We start from the raw sequence: 25,547 nt of genomic DNA, 5'->3' as shown, positions 1-25,547 counted from the left end.
GACTGTGTAGCCAATTGAGTAATTTTGAAATGAAGTGCATTGGGATATCCTAGTCATATAAATGAAGTTCTCTTACCCATGCACACATTGGATTTATAGCAAACAAGGAAACCATTTCACGCCTTGAAAGAGGCAGCAATTTGGTCACTCTTTTGTGGTTCCTTCATTAATCTTTTTCAAGTAGTTATCCACTTACATTTAAATAGCCACAATGGATTCTGCTCTGACCACTATTCCAAATGGAGCATTCCACATCCTAAACGAACTATTGTTTGCTAAAACGCTTTATGCCCTGACTAGCAGAAATACTTTTCAACTCCCATAATTTTGAACACCTATCAGATTTTAACCTTTTCTGCCCCAGTGATGGGTCCCAGGTTCTCACAAAAACATTCAATCACTTCACAAGGGCCTCGGAGAAAATCTCAGTGTACGGTTAGTATGTGGTTAAACTCCATTCCAAGAAAGAGAGGATTATGTCTATGGTAGGAACTGCACGATTTTTGCTTATTCCTTCTGCGCTCACATCCCAATTTGAGCATACTAAAATTGAGTCAAAATTGGCAGTGGGACTCCAAAGGATCTTTACAATCCATCTGGCTTTGAGTATAACTGTGCCAAAATAGTTGTCTTTATTTAATGACTCAAGGTTACAATGCCTTGTGAAAGCATGCCACCTGCTCCAATAGCTTTGCTCACAGAAAGACACAGGAGGAACTTCTGTACATTTAACAGACCTTTTGTGGGGCATGAGACTCCTGACTTTTCCTGTGGGCCTGCACAACCAGAAAGCAATATCAGACCCAAACTATCTGTGTTATTAATGTTTGGTCTTCCAGAGATTTCTATAAGAATTGCCGAACAACTGCTCAAAGAGTAAAATTCTTGTTTAATTACACAAACATCTAAAGCTCTGTGCCAATCAACCAAGTACTACTGCTTTACAATGAGAAATTTCTCAATGAAGAAATGAGGAAATGTGAAGTACAACTTTGCTGATGATTTGGTGATGAGGGTGCCAAACTGAGACAAGAGATTAAAAATTCCCACTGTGATTAAATAATCTGTGAATGAAGCCTGGCCACACTACCAAATGGCAAGCAGTACCTACAAAACCATTTTCAAGCGCAAGTTAGCTCTTTTCTATAGCTCCAACATACATCTTGGTTTGCATCTTGCGAACTCGAAACTCATTGTACACTTTCCAATTAAATCTCTCAGAAATTAGAAGAACATATCTTCTAACAAGATGTGATCCTAAAATTGCTGAGTTTCTGTTGGCACTTCAGGCGGTAATAATCTACAGTTACTGCTAGTCAATTCGGATAAAAGGCTTCTTTCTGGTCCCCGTTGTCGGATGGACAATTAAACAACAGGAGGTGACTCCCCAAACAGCCCGATCTTCAACGATGGCAGAGCCCAGCACATCAATGCAAAAGGTAAGACTGAAGCATTTACAACCACCGTTTAGTAGATGACACTGTGGCAATGGTTGGCATGGTCGTACAGTGATTAGCACTGCTGCCTCAATGCCAGGGACCTGGATTAAATTCCAGCCTTGGTTGACTGTGTGGAGTTTTTAACATTCTGTAATGAGTTGGGGGATGGGATAGTGGGGTGGGCCTAGGTAGGATGCTCTTTCAGAGGGTCGGTGCAGATTCGATGAGCCAAATGGCCTCCTTCTGCATTGTAGGGATTCCATGATTCTATGAACCGACGGGCATCAGTTTAACTCGCACCGGCAAGATGCCGCCTGTGTCAGTGGCATACTCGGTAAGTTATGGCTTTTTAAGAATTAATTTATAGGATGTGAACTGGCTAGATCAGCATTTATTGCGCATCCCTTGATGTCTTTGAGAAGACGATGGCAAGCTGCCTACTTGAGCCGCTGCAGTCCCGCAGTGCTGTTAGGGAGGGAGTTCCAGGATTTTGATTTTGACCCAGTGACAGTAAAGCTAGGTTCCTCCATCATTGAGGATGTGGATATTTGCGGAGCCTCCTCCTCCAGTGAGTTGTTTAGTTGTCCACTACCATTCATAACTGGATGGGGCAGGACTGCAGAGCTTAGATCTGATCTGTTGATTGTGAGATCGCTTGGCTCTGTCTATTACATGCTGGTTATGCTGTTTGGCATGCAAGCAGTCCCTGTGTTGAGCTTCACCAGGTTAACACCTCATTTTAGGTATGCGCCTGGCATGCTCTCCTGCATTCTTCATTGAACCAGGGTTGATCACCTGGCTTGGTGGTAATGGTAGAGTGCCGGGCCATGAGGTTACAGATTGTGGTTCAGTACAATTCTGCTGCTGCTGAAGGCCCAAAGCACCTCATGGATATCCAGTTGAGTTACTAGATCTGTTTGAAGTAAAGGCTAGGAATCTTCAATGTGAAGACAGGACTTCATCTGCACAAGGACTGTGCGGTGGTCACTCCTATCGATATGGTCATGGACAGATACATATATGGCAGGCAGGTTGGTGAGAATGAGGTCTAGTTTGTTTTCCCCTCTTGTTGGCTCCCCCTACCACCTGCCATAGTCTCAGTCTAGCAGCCATGTCCTTTCGGAGGCGGCCAGCTCAGCCTGTGGTGGTCATAGAGCCACTCTTGCAGATGGACATTAAAGTCCTCCACCCAGAGTACAGTCTGCACCCTTGCCACCTTCAGTGCTTCCTAAGTGATGTTCAACAAGGACGAGTACGGATTCCTCCGGGGAACAGTATGTGGTGGTAACCAGCAAAAGGTTTCCTTGCCCATGTTTGACCTGGTGCCATGAGACTGCATGGGGTCCAGAGTCGATGTTCAGGGCTCCCAGAGCAACTCCCTCGCGACTGTATACCACTGTGGTGGGGCAGGTCATACCCTGGGGTGGTGATCATGTGTCTGAGAGATAGTTATTTGCGGAATCATACCTTACAGGCAATGTCAGGCTGTTGCTTGATTCGTCTGCAAGACAGCTGTCCCAATTTTGGCACAGATCCCCAGATGTTAGAAAGGAGGATTTTGCCGGGTCAACAGAGCTGGGTTTGCCATCTTTGATTCCGTGCCTAGGTTGATGCTAGGTGGTCCGTCGGGTTTCATTCCTTTTTGTTCCATTTGTAGCAGCTGAATATAACCATTTTAGAGGGCATTTAAGAGTCAATCACATTGTTGTGGGGCTGGAGTTATATGCAGGCCATATCAGGCATGGTCCTTCCCTAAAGGATATTAGTGAACTCAATGGGGTGTTTTTTTACAGCAAAGATTTTATGGTCAACATTGGACTTTTAATTCCAGATATTTTATTGAGTTTTTTAATTCCACCATCTGCCGTGGTGGGATTCAAATCCAGGTCCCCAGAGCATTTACCTGGGTTGCTGGATTACTGGTCAAGCAAATTTTCACAGTAAATTCATTGCAGTGTTAATGTAAGCCTACTTGTGACAATAATAAAGATTATTTTACTACTGTGCCACCTCCTCCAGTGGTGCATGTAGGAACCACTGATGTAAGAAAGACTAGTATGGCGTTCTTGCAGAAGTAGAACGAGATGCTCTAATCAAGGCTGAAGATTAAGATGTTGAGTGGTAATCTCGGGATAACTATCAGTGCCATACATAGGGCAGTTCAAGCAATTATAGATAACATCCATTGAAGTGAGATGGGCGCAGGAGGCAGGTTTCTGATCCTAGAACATTGGGACCAGTTCTGGAATGGGGAAAGCTTTAGAGAATTGGACTACACAAGAAATGGATGAGTACCAATGTGTTTGAAGAAACTGCAAACAATATGTTGTATAGAATCATAGAATCGTAGATTTGAGTTAGTATAATAGGGCAATGCACATCAGAGTTTTCATTATGAAAAATGAGTCTAAGGGAATTAGGGGTGCTAAAGGATAGCCTGAATTATGCTTGTACAATTAACAAACTAGTAGTGCTGACTTGGAGGAAATAGAGGGGACAGGAATGACTGAAACCTAGTTAATGGTAAATGATGTTTGGGGGGTTAACTTGCAAGGTATGGGTGTTACAGAAAGGTAAGGTAGGCAGCGGGGTTATATTTGTTGTCAGGGGTATTTACAGCAGGGTTTGTTGCAGAGTTTCTTTGCATAGAATTAAATATGACAGTAAAGGGAAAGAGTTAGTATTTGAACAATATTGCAGGTCACCAAATAATCATGGAAACCAGTGCAATTTCGAGGAAAATGTTAAAACAGATCAGTGCAGGATCTTCAGTTGTCATCTGGGGTGTTTGATTTCTTTTGTATTGATTAGGGTACACAATCTGCATGCGAGCAGAAATTCAATAAAATTGTGAGCGACATAGTATGTTAACAAACCCACTAGTAATGAAGCAATGATAGGCAAAGTAGAAGAAAGGGAATGTTGGTGACCATAATATACTGCCAGAATGGGTCGACATCAAAAATAAAAGGAAGCCGGAGCGGCGGTGGTTATCACTTCTGCCTCACGTCACCGAGGTGGGTTCGATCCGGCCCCGGGTCACTGTCTGTGTCGAGTTTGCACATCCTCCCGTGTCTGTGCGGGTCACCCAAAGATGTGCAGGATGGGTGGATTGGCCATGCTAAAATTGCCCCTTAATTGGAAAAAACAAATTGTGTACTCCAAATTTCTTAAATAAATAAATAATATATATTATATAAATAAATAGGATAAATAAATAGATAAATAAAAGGAAGCATTTCAAAATGAAAAAATAGTCGCTCATGGGGTGAACGCGTCTTTGGCAAGGCCAGCAATAATTTCCCATTATTAATTGCCCTTGAGCTATGAGCTGCTTTGAACTGCTGCAGCCCATCTGGCGTAGGTACTCCCACAGGGTTTGTTCAGGAGGGAATTCCAGGAGTTTGACCCAGAAACAGTGAAAGAATAGTGACATAATTCCAGAGGATGGTGTGTGACTTGGAGGTGGTGATATTCCCATCGGTGGTAGAGGTCATGAGTTTCAACGGTGCTGTTGAAGAATCCTTTCGGAGTTATTACAGTGTACCTTTTAGATTCACCTGAGGAAGGAGTTGCGCTCTGAAAGCTAGTGATTCGAAACAAACCTGCTGGACTTTAACCTGGTGTTGTAAGACTTCTTACTGTGCCCACCTCAGTCCAACATCTGTATCTCCACATCATGGCCACCTTTTAGATGGTAGACATTGCTGCCAATGTGCGCCAATGGTGGCGATGAGTGTGCAATAAGATTCTGGTCAATGTTGATTTGGGGGGATATAGGTGTGGTGATGCCATTTACATGGCCGTTGCTTGTTTTTTGAGAATGTTACTTGCCACTTGGTCGAGCTGCATGTTGGCATGGACTGCTTCAGAAGTTGCGAATGGTTATTCAGCAAACATTCCCACTTCTGACCTTACGATAAAGCAGCTGAATCAACCTGAGGAATTCCTGCAACAATATCCTGAGACTGAGATGATTGGCCTCCAACACCCACAACCGGCTTCCTTTGTGCTAGGTATGACTCAAACCAGTGAAGTTTTTCCCACTAATTTCCAGTGACTTCAATTTTGTTTGGACTCCTTCATGCCCAGCTCAGTCAAAAGCTGCCTTGATGTCAAGCACATTCACTGTCACCGCACTATTTCAATTCAGCTCTTTTGTCTATGTTTGGACCAAAGCTGTAGTAGGGTTCGAGGTTGAATGCCCAAAACTGGGCATTGTTGAGCAACCTTGTTGCAGAATAAGTGATGCTTGATGGCAGTGTCGATTACACCATCCATCACTTGTGACTGAGAGTAGACTCATTGTGTGGTAATTGGCTGGCTCAGATTTTTACTGCTTTTTATGGATAAGATATACTTCGGCAATTTTCCACAATGGGTAACTGCCAACGTTGTAATTATCCTGGACAACTGAGCTCGGGGCACAGCCATTTCTGGTGTACAAGTCCTACGGTACTATTATAATAATCCTTATTGTCACAAATAGGCTTACATTAATATTGCAATGAAGTTACTGTGATTGATATTGTCAGGGCCTTTAAGCATCCAGTGCATTCAGCTGTTTATTGAATCGGTTGGAGTGAATCGAATTGGCTGAAGATTGGCATCAGTGATGCTGGGAACCCCAGGAGGCCGAGATGGATCGTCATAGAATCCCTACAGTGCAGGAGGCGGCCATTCAGTCCATCAGGTCTGCACAAGCCTTCTGATGGACCACCCTACCAAGCCCCACGGCCCACCCTATCTCCGTAACCCAGTAACTCCACCTACCTATCCGGACACGAAGGGGCAATTTTACCATGATCAATCCACCTAACCTGCACATATTTGTACTGTGGGAGGAAATCAGAGTACCCGGAGGAATCCCACGCAGACACAGGGACAATGTGCAAACTCCATAGTCAGTACCCCATGACCGGAATTGAACCCGGGTCTCTGCCGCTGTGAGGCAGTCGTGCTAACCACTGTGCCACCGTGCCACCCTACTGTGCAGTAAAATATTCCAAAGGATTATTTGAAGAGCAGAGGAGATCGCCTGATATCCTGACCAATATTACTCCCACAACCAATGGCTAAAGCAGATGATCTGGTCATTTATTTCAATGTTGTTTGTGGAACTTGCTGCAAGCAAATTGATTGCCATGGCTCCTGTCTTATTACTGTGGCTACATCTGAAAGGTACTTTACTGGTGCTTTGGAGCATGAAAGATATAATATAAATGCATTTTGAAAAATCTAGTAAGCATGTGGAGGAAATATTCGATACGAAATGGTGGAACAGAAAATCTTATAAATTGCGAGACAGGTCCTTGTCCCCACTTGGGATTCATTGTTATTTGAAATGCACCAAAGGAATACTGTGGCTAGGTGGGCTAGCAGTGAAGCATTGCCAAAACCTATCTACCATTGCAAGTAGTGATTTAAATTGAATGAGCAAAAATTAATTATGCAAGTTATCTTTCATTATGCAGTTTGGACAACAAAACGGATAACATACAAATATTATAAGCAAACTCTGACCCATGTTCTTCAGTTTCTATCTATTTTGGTGTGCCACTATATGGGTCATTGAGAAATAAGTGACTTTGAGAGAGTTCAGTTCTTACATACAAGGATGCACAGAAGATTTTAATCAGGAACATGTCGTCCAAAGTTACTGAAATGAGTGCAAAGGCCTAGAGCTTTAATTGTTTCGGAACTGATGGTATAAAATATTGTTATACTGCGGATCTTTTGATTTGCTTTTGAGTTTGTATAATTTTCTCATTAGCACAATTTTTAAAAATGTTTAGACCGTCACTGGTTCCTCATTTGCCCAAAGGTCAATATTTTGACTTAGCTAGGTTTTGTCTGAGCACCAACTAATTTTACAGATCAATGTTATGCTATCAGTTCATCATAGAATTTACAGTGCAGAAGGAGGCCATTCGGCCCATCAAGTCTGTACCAGCTCTTGGAAAGAGCACCCTCCCCAAGGTCAACACCTCCACCCTATCCCCATAACCCAATAACCCCACCCACCACTATGGGGAATTTTGGACACCAAGGTTTAATATATATATTTTTCTCAATAATCTTTTTCTCTGTCTCCACTGGAAATTTCAAAGTGCTGCATATTCCAGTGGCTCAGATGGTCAACGATGATTCCAACACGCTAAAGACTCTAAAATGAATAGGAAGTTCCCTCGATTTCCTGATTGACATTCCTCCCTTACCACCACCAAAATCAGACTAACTGATCCTTTGATGCTTTATTTGCACAGACCCAAATATGAAGTGCTTGGAGTTAGTTCTTCGACACTTGTTATATGTATATATACACGCACGTGTAAAGTCTTTCTTTACCGACTCAGGCTTGGAAGAATAGTCACTTGGTCTGGGTACTAGAACAGAAAACAGAAGCAAGGCCTTTCCATGGTAGTGCGACTTAGATCAGGAACTTGACATTTTTCATTTGAAGGTAGGATAAAATATATTTTAACAAAAGTCACTTGAGGCCCTTTGTGTGCAGATTCTTGCTAAAGGTTTAATGGTAGGATTACTCACCCCGTGATCTGAATGTGCACAGGAGAGGAAGTAAAATGAATGGCAATTTGTAGAACGACAGTAAATGGATAAAGGCAATTAAAGCATTGCCAAATTCTGAAATTTGACTCTGTTGTCAGTCATCCATGCCCTGATCTGTAATAAGATGATCCTTTCCAAATCTTGGTTTTGTATGACTGGTAAACCTCCAACTTATTTACAACTCGCTGCCAAATACCACGGGATGCTTCTCTGGAAATCAGCCAAAAGCTAAAGATACTTGTAGTCATAATCCCTTTCAGAAAGGAGTAATCTGGAGCACCTCAGCACAAATTGCACATTATTTGTTTCTTGTATTGCCTAAAATGTCAGACTTAATTTTTCCAACAACAAAATAGAGATTTAAAAGCTGCTTTGAAGGTTTAAACCGACTTTCAAGTTTGACAACAGCTTTAGTTATGCATCAGTTTATAGGTAGATTGCAATACAAACTTATTACTGTGATTTAGTATCCCCTACACCCATTTATAGAAGCAAACGTTATCTTACCATGCAATGTGCTTGTTGTTAACAGAGCTCGAGCTTTATCTGCCAAGTCGCTGTTCAAAGTGTTACCAAGTAGTAAAATGTCAATAGCCTCTTGCTTGGAGCTGTCAAAGAAATTATTCTGAATAGTTCTGGTCACTGAGCGAGCTCCATCCTTAAGCTTTCCACCCTATAGAAAAAAGGCAGTCACATCACTGTGAATAATGAAATTTGTTATTTAACTTCATTGCTTCATTACTACACCTCATATTGACAGTATCAAAACATTCTCTGTACTTCAGAACAGTTCACAGCGTGAACCACTTGGGAGATATTTAGATGTAGAAATGTGCTATATGAATGCATGTTGTAGAAGTGCAAGTTAAAATAGGTCAAATTTTCTATTAAGCTTTTGATACATTGAACTCACCATTAGGAAAACACCCAGAGAAAGCAGGAAAAGAAAAGTAAATCAATATTATTAAAAACCTACATTGTTATCTCTTTTGTAACTCAGTGCAGTTAAAAACAATCAAGGACAAGGGTAGCATTTTGCATTTCAATGAAGACAAAAGAAAATAGGAAGACAAGGCCATATAGCCCCTCGAGCCTGCTTGGCCATTCAATAGGATAACAGCTGGTGAAGCCTCAATCCCATTTCCCCCCCCCCATCACTTGATTTCTACGTAATCCAATAATCCATCAATCTCAGCACAGAATGCACTCAAACAAGGCAGCCATAGATAGCCCTGTAGCTCTCTAGAACAGATCATCTCAAAGATTCTTAATCCCAGGGCAGCACAGTGGCGCAGTGGTTAGCACTGCTGCATCACGGCACCGAGGTCCCAGGTTCGATCCCGGCTCTGGGTCACTGTCCGTGTTGAGTTTGCACATTCTCCCATGTTTGCGTGGGTTTCGCTCCCACAAACCAAAGTTGTGCAGGCTAGGTGGATTGACCACACTTAATTGGAAAAAATTAACTGGGTACCCTAAATTTTTTTTTTTTTTTTTAAATTAAAGAGAAAAAAAAGGATTCTTGATCCTGAGTCAAGAACATGTCTCTACTCAGGCCTGTAGTGGCTGCCTTCTTAAACAGAGATTATCCTCCTTAGTTCTAGACTCCCATTAGGTAAAACATCCTCCCAGCATCTATTTTAAAAGACAACCCTCAAGGTTTTGCTTCAAGAGAAATCTTTCAACAATAATGTACAGTACTGTACACTGCACTATTTTTCAATAGGACATACATAGAATAATGGAAATTAAAGCATGGAGGGAAGCGGGGCGGCGACACAGTGGTTAGCACAGCTGCCTCATAGCTCCAGAGACCCGGGTTCAATTTTGGCCTATGTGGAATTTGCACTTTATCCCCGTGTCTGCGTGGGTTTCCTCCCACAGTCCAAAGATGTGCAGGTTAGGTGGATTGGCCATGCTAAATTGCCCATTAGTGTCCAAAAGATTTGGTGGGGTTACTGGGATAGCATGGAGACGTGGATTGAAGTAGGGTGCTCTTTCCAAGGGCCAGTGCAGGCTCAATGGGCTGAATGACCTTCTTCTGCATTGTACATTCTATGAAGCCACTTGGCCCCTTCTAGGCATGCCAGCCAGCAAGTAGCCAGTCAAATCCCAATTTTCAGCTTTTGACCCGTAGTCAAGTAGATGACAGTACTTTTTAAAGGGTTTCAGCCTCTAAACATCATACCTATAGAATATATAGGACAGAATATACATTAATTGGAATCAGTTAACAACCACATATTTCATATTTTCACATTGGCTTTACAGCGAACCAATGTGAATTATTTCCTAAAGTGCAACATTTTATCATACTGGAGAGTTCCCTCCCATCAGATTTTTTAAAACATTAACCACAGCTATATGCAAAATAACTGCAAAAACTGCACTGGACAAAAAAATGCACTGGACAATCAATGCTACTATTTCATCAGATTTTCCAGTGATGTGTGCAATTGTGCTCTACCTTAGCTTTTCCTTCCAGTGCTCCAGTTCCAGCATAAATTTTGCTGATTGAGTCACCACACATTGACCACATGGAACGGAAGACTTCTTGAAACCTTGTGACCATCTGCTGCTTCTCAGCTAGTCCAAGAATGTTGAGCTGCTTGGAAAGCATCTGTTGGGGTGTGGAAAACATCAGAGGACGTAACCAATCAAAATTTTGTTCAGGGTTGAACTATATATTAGTAACTTTGGAAACCATAATCAAAGAACAAAGAACAATGCAGCACAGGAACAGGCCCTTCGGCCCTCCAAGCCTGTGCCGGGCATGATGCCAACCTTGGCCAAAACCCTCAGAAAGAACGAAGAACAATAAATAAATAATTGTTTACTATTCTAAGCTATCTTAGTTATCTTAAGTAGTCGTCCAACATAAATGTATAATTTGGTCTTAAAACAACCCCTAGAACTTAAAATGTTTACTTACTCTTCATGCACAGTTACAGCACAAAATAAATACTACATTTTATGACAATGATTCATACAAATAACTCAAGTGCAAGGCTTTGCAATTTAATAATTTTACTGGGAAGAAGAGTGTTTTGCATTTCCATTTTGTTATCTGCACAAGGTTCCAAGTTCTGTAAAGGCTGTGTAAGGATCTGATAATGACACATTATGCAAGATTATGGCTTCCGTACCATCAATAAAAGACCATCAATAAAAGGATTCAAACATGAAACAGTAAACTTTGCCAAACAATAAAGTTCAAATTTCCTTTTTGCAGGAGGTTTAGAGTAGCAGCTTACTATATCTAGCAGTGAAAGAACACAACACCATCAAATACTGTTACTTGTATATTTCCTATGTAGCAGCTCTAAACTGTTTCTGTTGTGTCAATAAAGGGTTCGAAATGAGGGCTGGCAGTTCCATTTTTTTTTAAATGCAAAATATTTGAATATTAAATAAGTACAACTTGAAACATACCTCCAACCCAAAGAAAGCCTGCACACTATTTGTTCTGTCAAGGCAATCAAGACAGTTGGTTCTGATGGTACCAGTCTGACACCTGTGGAAAAAACATTTATGCTCAAATTAAATTGTTGTTATCTTCCTATAGAAATACTCCACCCAAACTTGAATAGAAATATCAGCTCACCTCTGAACTCCACTGGAATCACAATAAAAGAAGTCACACTCGTCCAGAAATTTTTCTAGTTTGGGTTTCAGCACAGTTACAAGCCTGTCTGTCTTCCCACCCTTTACCTGCTGGTGGTAGTCAAAATTCACCATGGGAACATCTGCAGCATGGTCACAGGCCTTCAAGTGACTCTAGCATGAAGAAACAAATCTCCGATTAAGTTGGCATAATACATTCTATTTTTTTCAGTTTAGGCAACACCAGACAATCATAATGCTGAAGGAACTAAACATCATTGAGCATTTAACCATAATTTGCTCATCCCTAGAACGTTTATTAAGATGCAGCCAAAAAGAGGTTGAGATCTTCTTCCTCCTATTTCAGCTTCCTCCACTCTCCAAAGCACTCTTTCCCAAATAGCCACCTCTCCTATGTGAGCCCAGGCAGTGAGCAATAGGTTATTGAAATATCTGGGGCATTATGGGTGAGCCCAATTGTATGCCATGTGAATGCCACATGAATTTGGATCCAGCAGAGGGCAGTAGAGCGGAGCTGCTGATTGGCTGTTGCGGGGGCAATTTGCATACGCCTGTGTGCTCACCCTAACTTGAAGGTGGTTTGTGGAGGAGCTGTTGTCAAGTGACACTTAAATCCGAAACACTTCTTCAGTGTTTCCCTCCCTACCCCCTCCTCTAACCAAAAAAAAAAACCAACCGCTGTAAAGATCAAGAGGAAGGCTCGAGGGCAGGTAGAAGTCGAAAGAAGTTGAACCGTGACGTCACAGCCTGCAGGTAAGGGACTGGCTGGTGACTGGTAAGTAGTTTTTCTTTTATTTTCCCTCAGGTGTTATCGTGCGGGGCGCAGAGGTTGCTGAGTGAGTGCTTGCTGAGAAGGGGAGTGAATAACAGGTAAGCTCTTTCTTTCTTTTTTTATCTAGAGGGAATGGCAGGGAAGGTAGTGCAATGTTCCTCCTGCAGAATGTTTGAGGTGAGGGACGCCGTCAGTGTCCCTGCTGATTTCATCTGTGGGAAGTGCACCCATCTCCAGCTCCTCAGAAACCACGTTAGGGAACTGGAGCAACTTTGGATCATTCGGGAGGCAGAGGTGGTCATAGATAGAAGCGTCAGGGATGTAGTTACTCCGAAGAATAAAGATAGATGGGTGACGGTGAGAGGGACTGGGAGGAAGCAGTCAGTACAGGGATCCCCTGTGGTCGTTCCCCTGAGTAACAAGTATACTGCTTTGGATACTGTTGGGGGCGGAGGGGGAAAACTTACCAGGGGTAAGCCATGGGGTACAGGTCACTGGCACAGAGTCTGTCCCTGTTGCTCAGAAGAGAAGGGGGGAGAGGAGTAGAGCATTAGTCATTGGAGACTCCATAGTTAGGGGGATAGATAGGAGATTCTGTGGGAATGAGAGAGACTCTCTCATGTTGCCTCCCAGGTGCCAGGGTGCGTGATGTCTCGGATCGTGTTTTCGGGATCCTTAGGGGGAGGGGGAGCAGCCCCAAGTCGTGGTCCATATAGGTAGGAAAAGGAATAGGGATGTAAGGCAGGAATTCAGGGAGCTAGGGTGGAAACTTAGATCTAGGACACAGTTATTATCTCTGGGTTGTTACCCGTGCCATGTGAGAGCGATACGAGGAATAGGGAGAGAGAGGAGATGAACACGTGGCTACAGGGATGCTGCAGGAGGGAGGGTTTCAGATTTCTGGATAATTCGGGCTCATTCTGGGGTCGGTGGGACCTCTACAAACGGGATGGTCTACACCTGGACCAGAGGGGTACCAATATCCTGGGGGAAGATTTGCTAATGGTCTTCAGGAGGGTTTAAACTAGTTCAGCAGGGGCTTGGGAATCTGAATTGTAGCTCTAGTATACAGGAGGTTGAGAGTAGTGAGGTCATGAGTAAGGTTTCAAAGTTGCAGGAGTGTACCGGCAGGCAGGAAGGTGGTTTAAAGTGTGTCTTCTTCAATGCCAGGAGCATCCGGAATAAGGTGGGTGAACTTGCGGCATGGGTTGGTACCTGGGACTTCCATGTTGTGGCGATGTTGTGACCATTTCGGAGACATGGATAGAGCAGGGACAGGAATGGTTGTTGAAGGTGCCGGGGTTTAGATATTTCAGGAAGCTCAGGGAAGGTGGTAAAAGAGGGGGAGGGGTGGCATTGTTAGTCAAGGACAGTATTACGGTGGCAGAAAGGATGTTTGATGAGGACTCATCTACTGAGGTAGTATGGGCTGAGGTTAGAAACAGGAAAGGAGAGGTCACCCTGTTAGGGGTTTTCTATAGTCCTCCGAAAAGTTCCAGAGATGTAGAGGAAAGGATTGCAAAGATGAGTTTGGATAGGAGCGAAAGCAACAGGGTAGTTGTCATGGGGGACTTTAACTTTCCAAATATTGACTGGAAACGCTATAGTTAGAGTACTTTAGAAGGGTTTGTTTTTGTTCAATGTGTGCAGGAGGGTTTCCTGACACAGCATGTAGATAGGCCAACGAGAGGCGAGGCCATATTGGATTTGGTACTGTGTAATGAACCAGGCCAGGTGTTAGATTTGGAGGTAGGTGAGCACTTTGGTGATAGTGACCACAACTCGATTACGTTTACTTTAGTGATGGAAAGGGATAGGTATATACCGCAGGGCAAGAGTTATATCTGGGGGAAAGGCAATTATGATGCGATGAGGCAAGACTTAGGATGCATCGGATGGAGAGGAAAACTGCAGGGGATGAGCACAATGGAAATGTGGAGCTTGTTCAAGGAACAGCTACTGTGTGTCCTTGATAAGTATGTACCTGTCAGGCAGGGAGGAAGTGGTCGAGCAAGGGAACCGTGGTTTACTAAAGCAGTCGAAACACTTGTCAAGAGGAAGGAGGCGGCTTATGTAAAGATGAGACATGAAGGTTCAGTTAGGGCGCTCGAGAGTTACAAGTATGGAGGCATGGGATTCAGGGTGATTTAGCAGTTTGGATCAGAAATTGGCTAGCTGGAAGAAGACAAAGGGGTGGTGGTTGATGGGAAATGTCCAGACTGGAGTCCAGTTACTAATGGTGTACCACAAGGATCTGTTTTGGGGCCACTGCTGTTTGTCATTTTTATAAATGACCTGGAGGGCGTAGAAGGATGGGTGAGTAAATTTGCAGATGACACTAAAGTCGGTGGAGTTGTGGACAGTGCGGAAGGATGTTACAAGTTACAGAGGGACATAGATAAGCTGCAGCGCTGGGCTGAGAGGTGGCAAATGGAGTTTAATGCAGAAAAGTGTGAGGTGATACAATTTGGAAGGAATAACAGGAAGACAGAGTACTGGGCTAATGGCAAGATTCTTGGCAGTGTGGATGAGCAGAGAGATCTCAGTGTCCATGTACACAGATCCCTGAAAGTTGCCACCCAGGTTGAGAGGATTGTTATGAAGGCGTACGGTGTGTTAGCTTTTATTGGTAGAGGGATTGAGTTTCGGAGCCACGAGGTCATGTTGCAGCTGTACAAAACTCTGGTGCGGCCGCATTTGGAGTATTGCGTGCAATTCTGGTCGCCGCATTACAGGAAGGATGTGGAAGCATTGGAAAGGATACAGAGGAGATTTACCAGTATGTTGCCTGGTATGGAGGGAAGATCTTATGAGAAAAGGCTGAGGGACTTGAGGCTGTTTTCGTTGGAGAGAAGAAGGTTAAGAGGTGACTTAATTGAGGCATACAAGATGATCGGAGGATTGGATAGGGTGGACAGTGAGAGCCTTTTTCCTCGGATGGTGATGTCTAGCTCCCCCCCTCCAAGGAGTTGCTGGATAGTGACCAGGGTATATAAATTTACTTGGGCAACAATGGTGAAGGAACAATAATACCCTAGAGCCACTTTCGCACCCCACCCAATTTTCTTCCCCGTTGACCTCAATGCAAAATTGAGAGAAATGCAAAACAAACAATTTGGTACCATCTCTTGTACACTACACCTAAACTGAAATTTATCTGCCAAGTTGGAATCAAGGCTAATTTTTTGGCCATCAAACTCAAAGAGATCAACCGAACCACTACTGCTGACCAAGCTAAGATTTGCCAACTCAGCAGCCCAAAGACCCAATTTAAACCTCCCTGGTCTACACAGTTCACCTATACATTTCCAATCAAATGAGCTGCCAAATAAATTATCTATAATTTTTTAATGATTCACAAGGAAACCATGTGAAGCTGCCCATCATTCACTACAGGTCAGTCATCTCACTTTTGGATAAACCAGAAAGATTGCAGGAGAGAGAAACAAGTATTTTCCTAGTACAACAAAGAGCACTTTTCTAATATTAGGTTGAAACAAGTTTAGAAACAGATCAATGCACAACAAATGTAAAGCCGGAGGTGATTAATTTCTATAAATACACACATTTAAAACAACCATATATAATAATTAAGTCGCACAATTTGATCATATTTGCAATCTTTTTCGTACAAAACAAAGAATGAAACAATGCACAACACAGGATTTCCTGAAAATTGGCATATTGGGCAACTTATTTTTACGGGATAAATAGTAATTTAATAATCCAATAATCCAGAAACCCAGACCAATGCTCCGAAGGCAAGAGCTCAAATCCCACTGTGGCAGCTAGTGGAACTAAAATTAAAATTCAGTTATTTTGGTAGTCTGGAATGAGAAAGCTGGTCTCAGTAATGATGACCATGACACTACTGAATTGTAGCTAAAGAATCAAGGGTTAGTCATCTGATTCATTAATGTCCTTTAGGGAAGGAAGTCTGCTGTGCCCACTTAATCTGAACTGCATGTAACTTTGCTTTGAGCCCTTGGAAATGGCTGAGCAAACCACTGTCGTATGAAGCCACTACAGAAAAGTCAAGAAGCAAAATGTCCACCCAGCATCGACCCTTTGGAAATTACAATGACACTTCCTGCCCAGCAGATTCTACGAAGTCACTGGGGACTTGTGCCAAAATTTGATTTGTTTCACAGACTATTCAAGCAGTAGCCTGTCATCATACTAACCAATTCATACCTCACAGCCAAGGCCCCAGACACTTCCATCAGCACTCATGTGCATTATCTGTCCTCCATTAGCAAAACAAACCTACTTGCGGCAGCAGCAGCACAAGTGGTATATGGTCGGGAGGGAATGACCCTTTCAGTCCGCAAAGTTGACTCTGGATCTCGTGTCTTACTGCATCAGATCAAACAAGTGCAAGAAAACCCTCCTGATTACCATCTAACGTCACTCCCTCAGCTGGCAAATCAGTTGAACACCACTGGCAAGTACCACCAAGGGTTGCAAGGGTACAAAATATACTCTGGGTAGAGTCTTTCACTGTCAATCACCAAGAGTGGTTTGGTAGCACCAGTACTGACCAAGTCCTGAAGAATGTATCTGCCAGACTGGACCTGTGACAGGCAGTGAGGGAACTAAGAGGCGAAAAAACCTGCTTGATTTTTCACTACCAATTGATCTGTCACAGACACATTTGTCCAAGATAGTTTCAGTCAGAGTGACCACCAAACAATACGGGGTGACCCAACCTCAGAGACCCCCTAAATAAAAGCCAGATTACCGAGATATTCCTGAATTAAAGAGACCCCTGTCTGGGTGCACGCCCCCCCCCCCCCCCACCCCCGCCCCTCCGGCCAGGAAAAAGTCCCGTCCACCTGGAAACCACCACTTCAAAGAGAGTTAAGTGCTTTCCAATCACCTCCCCATCACTCTTGAATGTTTTAGAAGGGCTGAGTGGGAAATTAACAGCACTTAACTCTCTTGGTGGCAAATGTTTATAAACATTGTGGTTAAGAGTACTTCAGTTACTCAACCGTGAAGGTGAATGAAGCAAGGCTTACAGCTTTGTGTGTGCGTGTGTCTGTGTGGAAGCCGTCAATCACAGCCTAGTAAGGGAAATAAATGCATGGCTTGCAGCTCAAGGATCAGAGGGTTTAAAGACAGGCTTTGTGTCTGAGCCAGCAGGTGTATGCGCAGGTCATTCACACCACGCAAGTGCCAGGCAATGTTATTTGCTAGTTGTCAGCTTAAGCTTGTATGTTACACAGGTCTACTGCATGCAGGTACAAACTGCTTCGGTATCTGAGGAGTTGTGAATGGTACCATGTGAAATCATTAAACAATTTCCCCACTTCTGACATTATGGCAGAGGGGAAATCATTAATGAAGCAGCTGAAGATGTTTCAGCTGAAGCAGCTAAAGATATTTCCACAGATGTGCCATAGAGAGCATCCTATCCAGCTGCATTACAGCTTGGTATGGCAACTGCTCGGCCCAAGATCGCAAGAAACTGCAGTGTGGTGAACTCACCCCAACACATCACACAAGCTTGCCATCCTCCCATTGATTCTGTATACACCTCCCGCTGCTTCAGAAAGGCAGACAGCATTATCAGAGACCCCTCACGCCCAGGCTTTGCCCTCTTCCAGACCCTTCCATCAGGCAGAAGATACAGAAGTCTGAAGACCTGCACATCCAGACAGAGGAACAGCTTCTTCCCCACAGCTACAAGACTCCTCAACAACTCTGCCTTGGACTGTTCGGTTTCCTGTAAGAACACTATTCACGATGCCCTATGCTGCTCTTGTTTGGCCCTTGTTTCGGACTGTAACCAATCACTATTTCCTGATGTACCATTGTTAATGTACTCTGTCAATTATCCTTTTGTCTTCTATGTACGTACTGTGTACGTTTCCTTGGCCACAGAAAAATACTTTTCTCTGTACTTCAGTGCATGTGACAATAAATATCAGTCAATCAATCAACTTGGGCCAAGGACACTAATCTGAGGTACTCCTGCAGCGAAGTTCTGTTGCGGAGATGATTGGCCTCCAACAACCACAACCATTTTCTTTAGGCACGGTAGCCGGCACGATAGCACAGTGGTTAGCACTGTTGCTACACAGCGTCAGCGACCCAGGTTCGATTCTCGGCTTGGGTCACTGTCAGGGCGGAGTCTGCACGTTCTCCCCATGCCTGCGTGGGTTTCCTCCGGGTGCTCCGGTTTCCTCCCATAGTCCCAAGATGTGCGGGTTAAGTGGATTGGTCACGTTAAAATTGCCCTATACGGTCCAAAAGTTAGGTGCCGTTGCTGGGTTATGGGGACAGAGTGGAGGTGTGGGTTTAGGTAGGGTGCTCTTTCAGAGGCTGGTGTAGATTCGATGGGCCAAATGGCGTCCTTCTGCACTATAAATTCTATACGATCTCCAATTACCATCACGGAATCCTCACCACCAACATCCTGGGGAGGGTTAGACCATTGACCACAATTACCCAGGCTAGCTAAATAAATACTGTAGCTAAAAGAGCAAGTCACAGGCTGGGACTTCTGAGAGTATGGTTTTTCTTGCATTTGCAAAGTCTATTCACCATCTAAAAAGGCACAGGTCAGGAGTGAGATGGAATACTACCCATTTGGCTGGATGAATAATTTCCAACACTATTCAAGCAGCTCAACATTATCCAGGACAAAGCAGCCTGCTTGATCAGTACTCTCTCCACCACCCTGAACATTCACTCTCTCCACCATCAATGCACAGTGACAGCAGTGAGCACCATCTACAAAATGAACTTCAGCAACTTGCCAAAGCTCCCTCACCAGCAACTTCCAAACCCATGACATCTACCACTTAGTAAGACATGGATAACAGCCACATGGGAACACCACCCTCTAAAGGTTCCCCTCCAAGTCACAAAATATCCTGACGTAGAACTATCATTCCTTCACTGCTGCCGTATCAGAAACTGGAACGAGTTTTCAGTGGGTGTACCTGCATCAGATTGATGGACTGCAGTGGACCAGCTTCTTTAGGACAATTAGGGATGAACAACAAATGCTGGCCTTGCCAGTGACACTCGCATCCCAGGAACAACTAAAAAGAAACAGTCAGCTGTATTCACTTGTTGATGTATATGCACTTACTTGGAATGCTTTACTGAGCATGTGTTCTCCTTCTTTCACTCCGAGCAAGTTGATTATAGTTTGCTTTCCATACAGTTTTTTCAGTGTTCTATAATGCCTGCAAAAATTCAAAACTAATTATATTTTGGGAAAAGGAGATGAGAGAGAAAGTTCAAAGTAAAATTTTAAAGGAAGCAACTTTTTGCATAAAGGTAAGTCAGTTACGCCATCCAATGAAAATAGTAATCACTGTTAAAAGCAGCCTCCATACCGGTCAAAGGCAGGCGCATTGGCTTCAAAACCTCTTGACATTCGTACACGATGAGACCCAACCTATAGCCACAAAAAGAATTTTGAAAGACGGTTGAACGGAAATATATCTCAGCTAACAACTAAACCATGTGGAAAAAAAAAATCTTTTTTCTTACTTCAACCAAAGAGAATTAAATACATTATTTTTGCTTGTTAACTTCAAACTAAGCATTTTCTTAAACCAGCTGAATGCAGGGATACGCTGATAGGTAAAGAAAACATTTAACTTGCAAAATCCAGATTTCAAGCAGGCAAATTTGATTGACACAGTGTTAAACTTCAACAGTCCTTCATTAAGATAAATATTGCAATTGTGGATCACAATTTAATATTTTAAGAACAGTCAACATTTTCTTACAAACGTGCCTGCTACCCATCTCTGCAGAGTCAAGTGTCAGTATAATAAAAGAGATAACTAAAATTTAAAAATTTAATTCTAGGGTAAAAATATTCCATGGCTTAATGTTACAGCAAGATGATAAAATTATACACCCTGCAAATAAAAATTATAACAATTTTAAAAGACGAACCTGAAGACCTGGCTGTTCCCAGAACAATGGAATAGAACCACGGATCTGGATAAAGGAGGACACACAATCATCCAAGAATATTACCTGTTAAAAATTGAAAATGCTTTATTACTAATTGAGGTAGACTGTAATTTAAGCACACCAATGACTAACTAATGCTCAAATGCTTTGTTCTTATCCTTAATCAGCAAATAACAAATAAAAACAAAGAGTAAACAAATTTTAATGTAATGCTTTTAGATAGAAATTTATGTGCCTTATGGCGAAATGTGTATCCACCTTCTCGTTCTAATATCGTGGCATCAGGGACTTAATATTTGTATTGCCAGGAAAGTGAAAGAAACTGGACCATATAATCCCTACAGTGCAGAAGGAGGCCATTTGGCACATCAAGACTGCACTGACCCTCTGAAAGAGAACCCTATGAAGACCTGCTCCCCCCTCCTCTCCAACCCCCCCCCGCCCCGCCCCTAATGCCCCTGTATCCCCACCTAACCTGCACATGGTGGACACTAAGGGACAATCTAGCGGGGGCCAATCCACCTTACCTGCACATCTTTGGACTGTGGGAGGAAACCAGAGCACCCGGAGGAAACCCACGCTGACATGGGGAGAAAGTGCAAACTCCACAGTCAACCAAGGCCAGAAGTGAACCTGGGTCGCTGGTGCTGAGGCAACTGTGCTAACCACTGTGGAGATGATCCTTAATATCTTCACTAGTCTGGCCTGATAGCTCCACACGATACATTTCCTCAGCAAAGTCTTGCAGAGGCTGGAATCCCTGATCTCATGATAAAGATGTACAGGAAAGTGTAGAAGAATCCATAAGGATGATATAAAAAGGAAAAGGTTTTAACCATCAGAAAAGTCTGAGCAAGCTAGGTTCTTTTCTCAAAAAAAAAGAGAAGGCCGAGTGTGGACTCAAGAGAAATCTTCAAAGTTATGAAGCAGTTTAATAGGTGCAGATATAGAGGAATTCAAGACTAGAAATACTTAATAAGAGATCGGCATTAATAACTTCAATTTAAAAAAAAAAATCAGGAGAAATTTCATTAGCTAGAGTGCTGAAAATATGATACTCACTACCATATGGAGTGTTTGAGACGACTAGCAGACATATTTCAGGGAGAAGTTAAATAAATAAATGAGTGAGCACGAAATAGAATGTTTTGCTAATGGGGGCAAGGATTAAGAAGTGAGGAGTGGAATATCTGGCCTTTCGAGCCTGCTCCATTGAATGAAAAGAAATGAAATGAAATGAAAATCGCTTATTGTTACAAGTAGGCTTCAAATGAAGTTACTGTGAAAAGCCCCTAGTCGCCACATTCCGGCGCCTGCTCGGGGAGGCTGGTACGGGAATTGAGCCGTGCTGCTGGCCTGTCTTGGTCTGCTTTCAAAGCCAGCGATTTAGCAGTGTGCCATCATAACTAAGCTTCTACGTTAACTCCACTTTCCCACCCTATCCTCATATCGCACAATTCCTCGAGTGTCTAACACTATCAACCTCAGTCTTGAATAGGTGCTCATCAGCTGACATCCAGAATCCTCTGGGGAGAGAATTTCAAAGGTTTGCAAACCTCAAACATATTGCTAACTTCTGTCCTAAATGGCTGACCCCTGTCAAGTCCATAATGCATTCCAATGAGATCACCTCTCATTCCACTTAACTCCAAAGAATATTCCAGTGATTCCCCCTCAACGGTCAAAAGCAGTGAAACCACATCTTGAGTAGAACAATGGTCCTCACAATTATTGCCCTGTGGAGGGACGAGTGCAATTGTCACTTTCCTCAGCCACAGCCCTTGGATATCTAAGCGGTGTCCATCAGCCACCTCATCAGCTAATACCCTTTGTCCCCGAGTAGCCAGCCATCCACCCGTGCCGAAGCAATGAACAGCCTTGACACCTGGACGCAGGGCGCAGGCGCCCTGGAAATCTGGCACAGATCTGCAGTATTGGCCTCTTGTGGTCACAAACAATCTGGACGTTTAGGGAGTGGAAGCCTCTTTTTATTGACAAAGGCACCCGGCTCCTCCGCTGACGCCTTTATAGGTAATGCATGCAATAAATTGCTCCCTGAATTCAGGGAATGCTGAAATTGCAGAGAACCCTCTGGCTAACTCTGCCTGGCCAGTTTCATTGGTCTGAAATGAATGCAGGTGCTGACCCTTTGGACAGTGCATCTTTAACCAACTACTGGCAGCGGATTGAGACCCACATAGATCTCCCACTGACCCCTGGAAAGAACCAGGGGAATAAAGGGTCAGAGCCATAAAATGCCAGAAACGATCTCTAGACCAATGTCAAACAACAGACAGCAAAACTTCTAATTCCTCACCTTACCAACATTCCGTGTCTCTTTTCGGTGGGAATTCAGCTGTTGGGAGTGGGCAGAGCTACAAAGTCGAGCGGTGAGTATTTAAACTAGCTGCTTCGCTGCTTAAACAACGGCCACAGGGTCTTTGGCGATAAATTTGAAGAGTGACATCACAGCAAAGCAGTGACCTGATTGGCTGCTAAGGAGAGTGCTCCAATTAGCAGTAGCTGGAAGAAATTTAACTCTTCGTGTGTTGGTAAGTATTGTGATTGGTAAGTAAAATCTTTATTCCTTTCACTTATTCATTATTTGATATTGTATTTGTAATCAGTTAAGGTAAAGTGTAAAAATGGCAGGAGATCCCAGACCCGTGTTATGCTCCTCGTGCTCAATGTGGGAGTCCAGGGACACGGCCGATGCCCCGAATCCTTCATGTGCGGGAAGTGTGTCCAGCTGCAGCTCCTGTTAGACCGCATGACGGCTCTGGAGCTGCGGATGGACACACTTTGGAGCATCCGCGATGCTGAGGAGGTCGTGGATAGCACGTTCAGGGAATTGGTCACACCGCAGATTAGGATTGGTGAGGGAGACAGGGAATGGGTGACCAAAAGGCAGAGAAAGTGCAGGTAGGCAGTGCAAGTGTCCCCTGCGGTCATCTCCCTCCAAATCAGGTATACCGTTTTGGATACTGTTGGGGGAGATGACTCACCAGGGGAAGGCGGTAGTAGCCAGGCTCATGGCACCGTGATTGGCTCTGCTGCACAGAAGGGCGGTAAAAAGACTGGCAGGGCTATAGTCATAGGGGATTCAATCGTAAGGGGAGTAGACAGGCGTTTCTGTGGTCGAAAACGAGACTCCCGAATGGTATGTTGCCTCCCGGGTGCACGGGTCAGGGATGTCTCAGATTAGCTGCAGGACATACTGAAGGGGGAGGGTGAACAACCAGTTGTCGTGGTACATAGAGGCACCAATGATATAGGTAAAAAACGGGATGAGGTCCTACAATCAGAATTTAGGGAGTTAGGAGATAAGTTAAAAAGTAGGACCTCAAAGGTAGTAATCTCAGGATTGCTACCAGTGCCACGAGACAGTCAGAGTAGAAATTTAAGAATAGTCAGAATGAATACGTGGCTTGAGGTGGTGGTGCAGGAGGGAGGGGGTTCAGATTTCTGGGACATTGGAACCGGTTCTGGGAGCGGTGGGACCATTACAAATCGGATGGTCTACACCTGGGCAGGACTGGAACCAATGTCCTAGGGGGTGCTTTTGCTCACACTGTTGGGGAGGTTTTAAACTAATGTGGCAGGTGGATGGGAACCAGATTAGGAAGTTAGAGGTCAGTAAAGAGGCAGCAACTAAAGCCAATAAGGTACTAGATAATAAACTCAATGTGACTAAGGGGAAGAGTAGACAGGGAAGAGATGATGAACACAAAGGGACAGGTGGTCTGAGGTGCATTTGTTTCAATGCGAGAAGAGTAGCAGGTAAGGCAGATGAACTTAGGGCTTGGTTTAGTACCTGGGAATATGATGTTATTGGTATTACTGAGACTTGGTTGAGGGAAGGGCAAGATTGACAACTAAATATCCCAGGGTATAGATGCTTCAGGAGGGATAGAGAGGGAGGTAAAAGGGGTGGAGGAGTTGCATTACTGGTCAGAGATGATATCACAGCTGTGATTAAGGAGGGCACTCTGGAGGATTCGAGCACTGAGGCAATATGGGTAGAACTAAGAAATAGGAAGGGTGCAGTAACATTGTTGGGACTTTACTACAGGCCTCCCAAAAGCGAGCGTGAAGTAGAGGTACAAATATGTAGACAGATTATAGAAAAATGCAGGAGCAATAGGGTGGTCGTGATGGGAGATTTTAACTTCCCCAGCATTGAATGGGACTCATGTAGTGTTGGAGGCGTAGATGGAGCAGAATTTGTAAAGAGCATCCAGGAGAGTTATTTAGAGCAGTATGTAAATAGTCCAACTCGGGAAGGGACCATACTGGACTTGGTATAGGGGAATGATCCCGGCCAGGTGGTTGAAGTTTCAGTCGGTGATTACTTTGGGAATTGCGATCACAATTCCGTAAGTTTTAGAATACTCATGGACGAAGACGAGAGTGGTCCTAAAGGAAGAGTGCTAAATTGGGGAATGGCCAAGTATAACAAAATTCGGCAGGAGCCAGGGAATGCGGATTGGGAGCAGCTGTTTACGGGTAAATCCACATTTGAAATGTGAGAGTCTTTTAAGGAAAGGTTGATTAGAGTGCAGGACATACATGTCCCTGTGAAAATGAGATAGAAATGGCAAGATTAGGGAACCATGGATGACGGGTGGAATTGTGAGACTAGCTAAGATGAAAACGGAAGCATACATAAGATCTAGGCGACTTAAAACTGATGAAGCTTTGGAGGAATATCGTAGGACAAATCTCAAACGTGCAATAAAGAGGGCTAAAAGGGGTCATGAAATATCTTTGGCTAATAGGGTTAAGGAAAATCCCAAAGCCTTTTATTCGTATATAAGGAGCAAGAGGGTAACTAGAGAAAGGATTGGCCCATTCAAAGACAAAAAAGGGAATTTATGCGTGGTGTCAGAGGAAATGGGTGAGATTCTTAATGAGTACTTTGCATCGGTATTCACCAAGGAGAGGGACATGACGGATGTTGAGGATAGGGATGGATGTTTAAATACTCTAGGTCAAGTCGGCATAAGGAAGGAGGAAGTTTTGGGTATTCTAAAAGGCATTAAGGTGGACAAGTCCCCAGGTCCAGATGGGATCTAGCCCAGGTTACTGAGGGAAGAGAGGGACAAAATAGCTGGGGCCTTAACAGATATCTTTGCAGCATCCTTGAGCACGGGTGTGGTCCCGGAGGACTGTTTGCTTAAGAAGGGTAGCAGGGATAATCC

General features: G+C 43.6%; 1 protein-coding gene across 10 annotated transcripts in view; it reads right to left on the bottom strand.

Moving 5' to 3' along the window:
* synj1 (synaptojanin 1) overlaps positions 1-25,547 on the bottom strand; it is a 147,701-nt gene that overhangs the window by 61,508 nt on the left and 60,646 nt on the right. For 8 of the 10 annotated variants that reach the window (XM_072513418.1, XM_072513423.1, XM_072513422.1 and 5 more), the window contains exons 6-12: positions 20,326-20,409; positions 19,755-19,816; positions 19,505-19,601; positions 11,611-11,783; positions 11,439-11,520; positions 10,474-10,626; positions 8,517-8,682 (exon numbers count right to left, since the gene is read on the bottom strand). In XM_072513418.1, coding sequence (XP_072369519.1) covers positions 8,517-8,682; positions 10,474-10,626; positions 11,439-11,520; positions 11,611-11,783; positions 19,505-19,601; positions 19,755-19,816; positions 20,326-20,409 — 817 coding nt within the window. The remainder of the gene's footprint in view (positions 1-8,516; positions 8,683-10,473; positions 10,627-11,438; positions 11,521-11,610; positions 11,784-19,504; positions 19,602-19,754; positions 19,817-20,325; positions 20,410-25,547) is intronic. The other 2 variants (XM_072513419.1, XM_072513421.1) reach the window with 1 other exon arrangement.

Source organism: Scyliorhinus torazame, chromosome 8 (genome assembly GCF_047496885.1).
Source record: "Scyliorhinus torazame isolate Kashiwa2021f chromosome 8, sScyTor2.1, whole genome shotgun sequence".
Lineage (NCBI taxonomy): Eukaryota > Metazoa > Chordata > Chondrichthyes > Carcharhiniformes > Scyliorhinidae > Scyliorhinus > Scyliorhinus torazame.
This window is presented reverse-complemented; position numbering and strand designations above follow the sequence as displayed.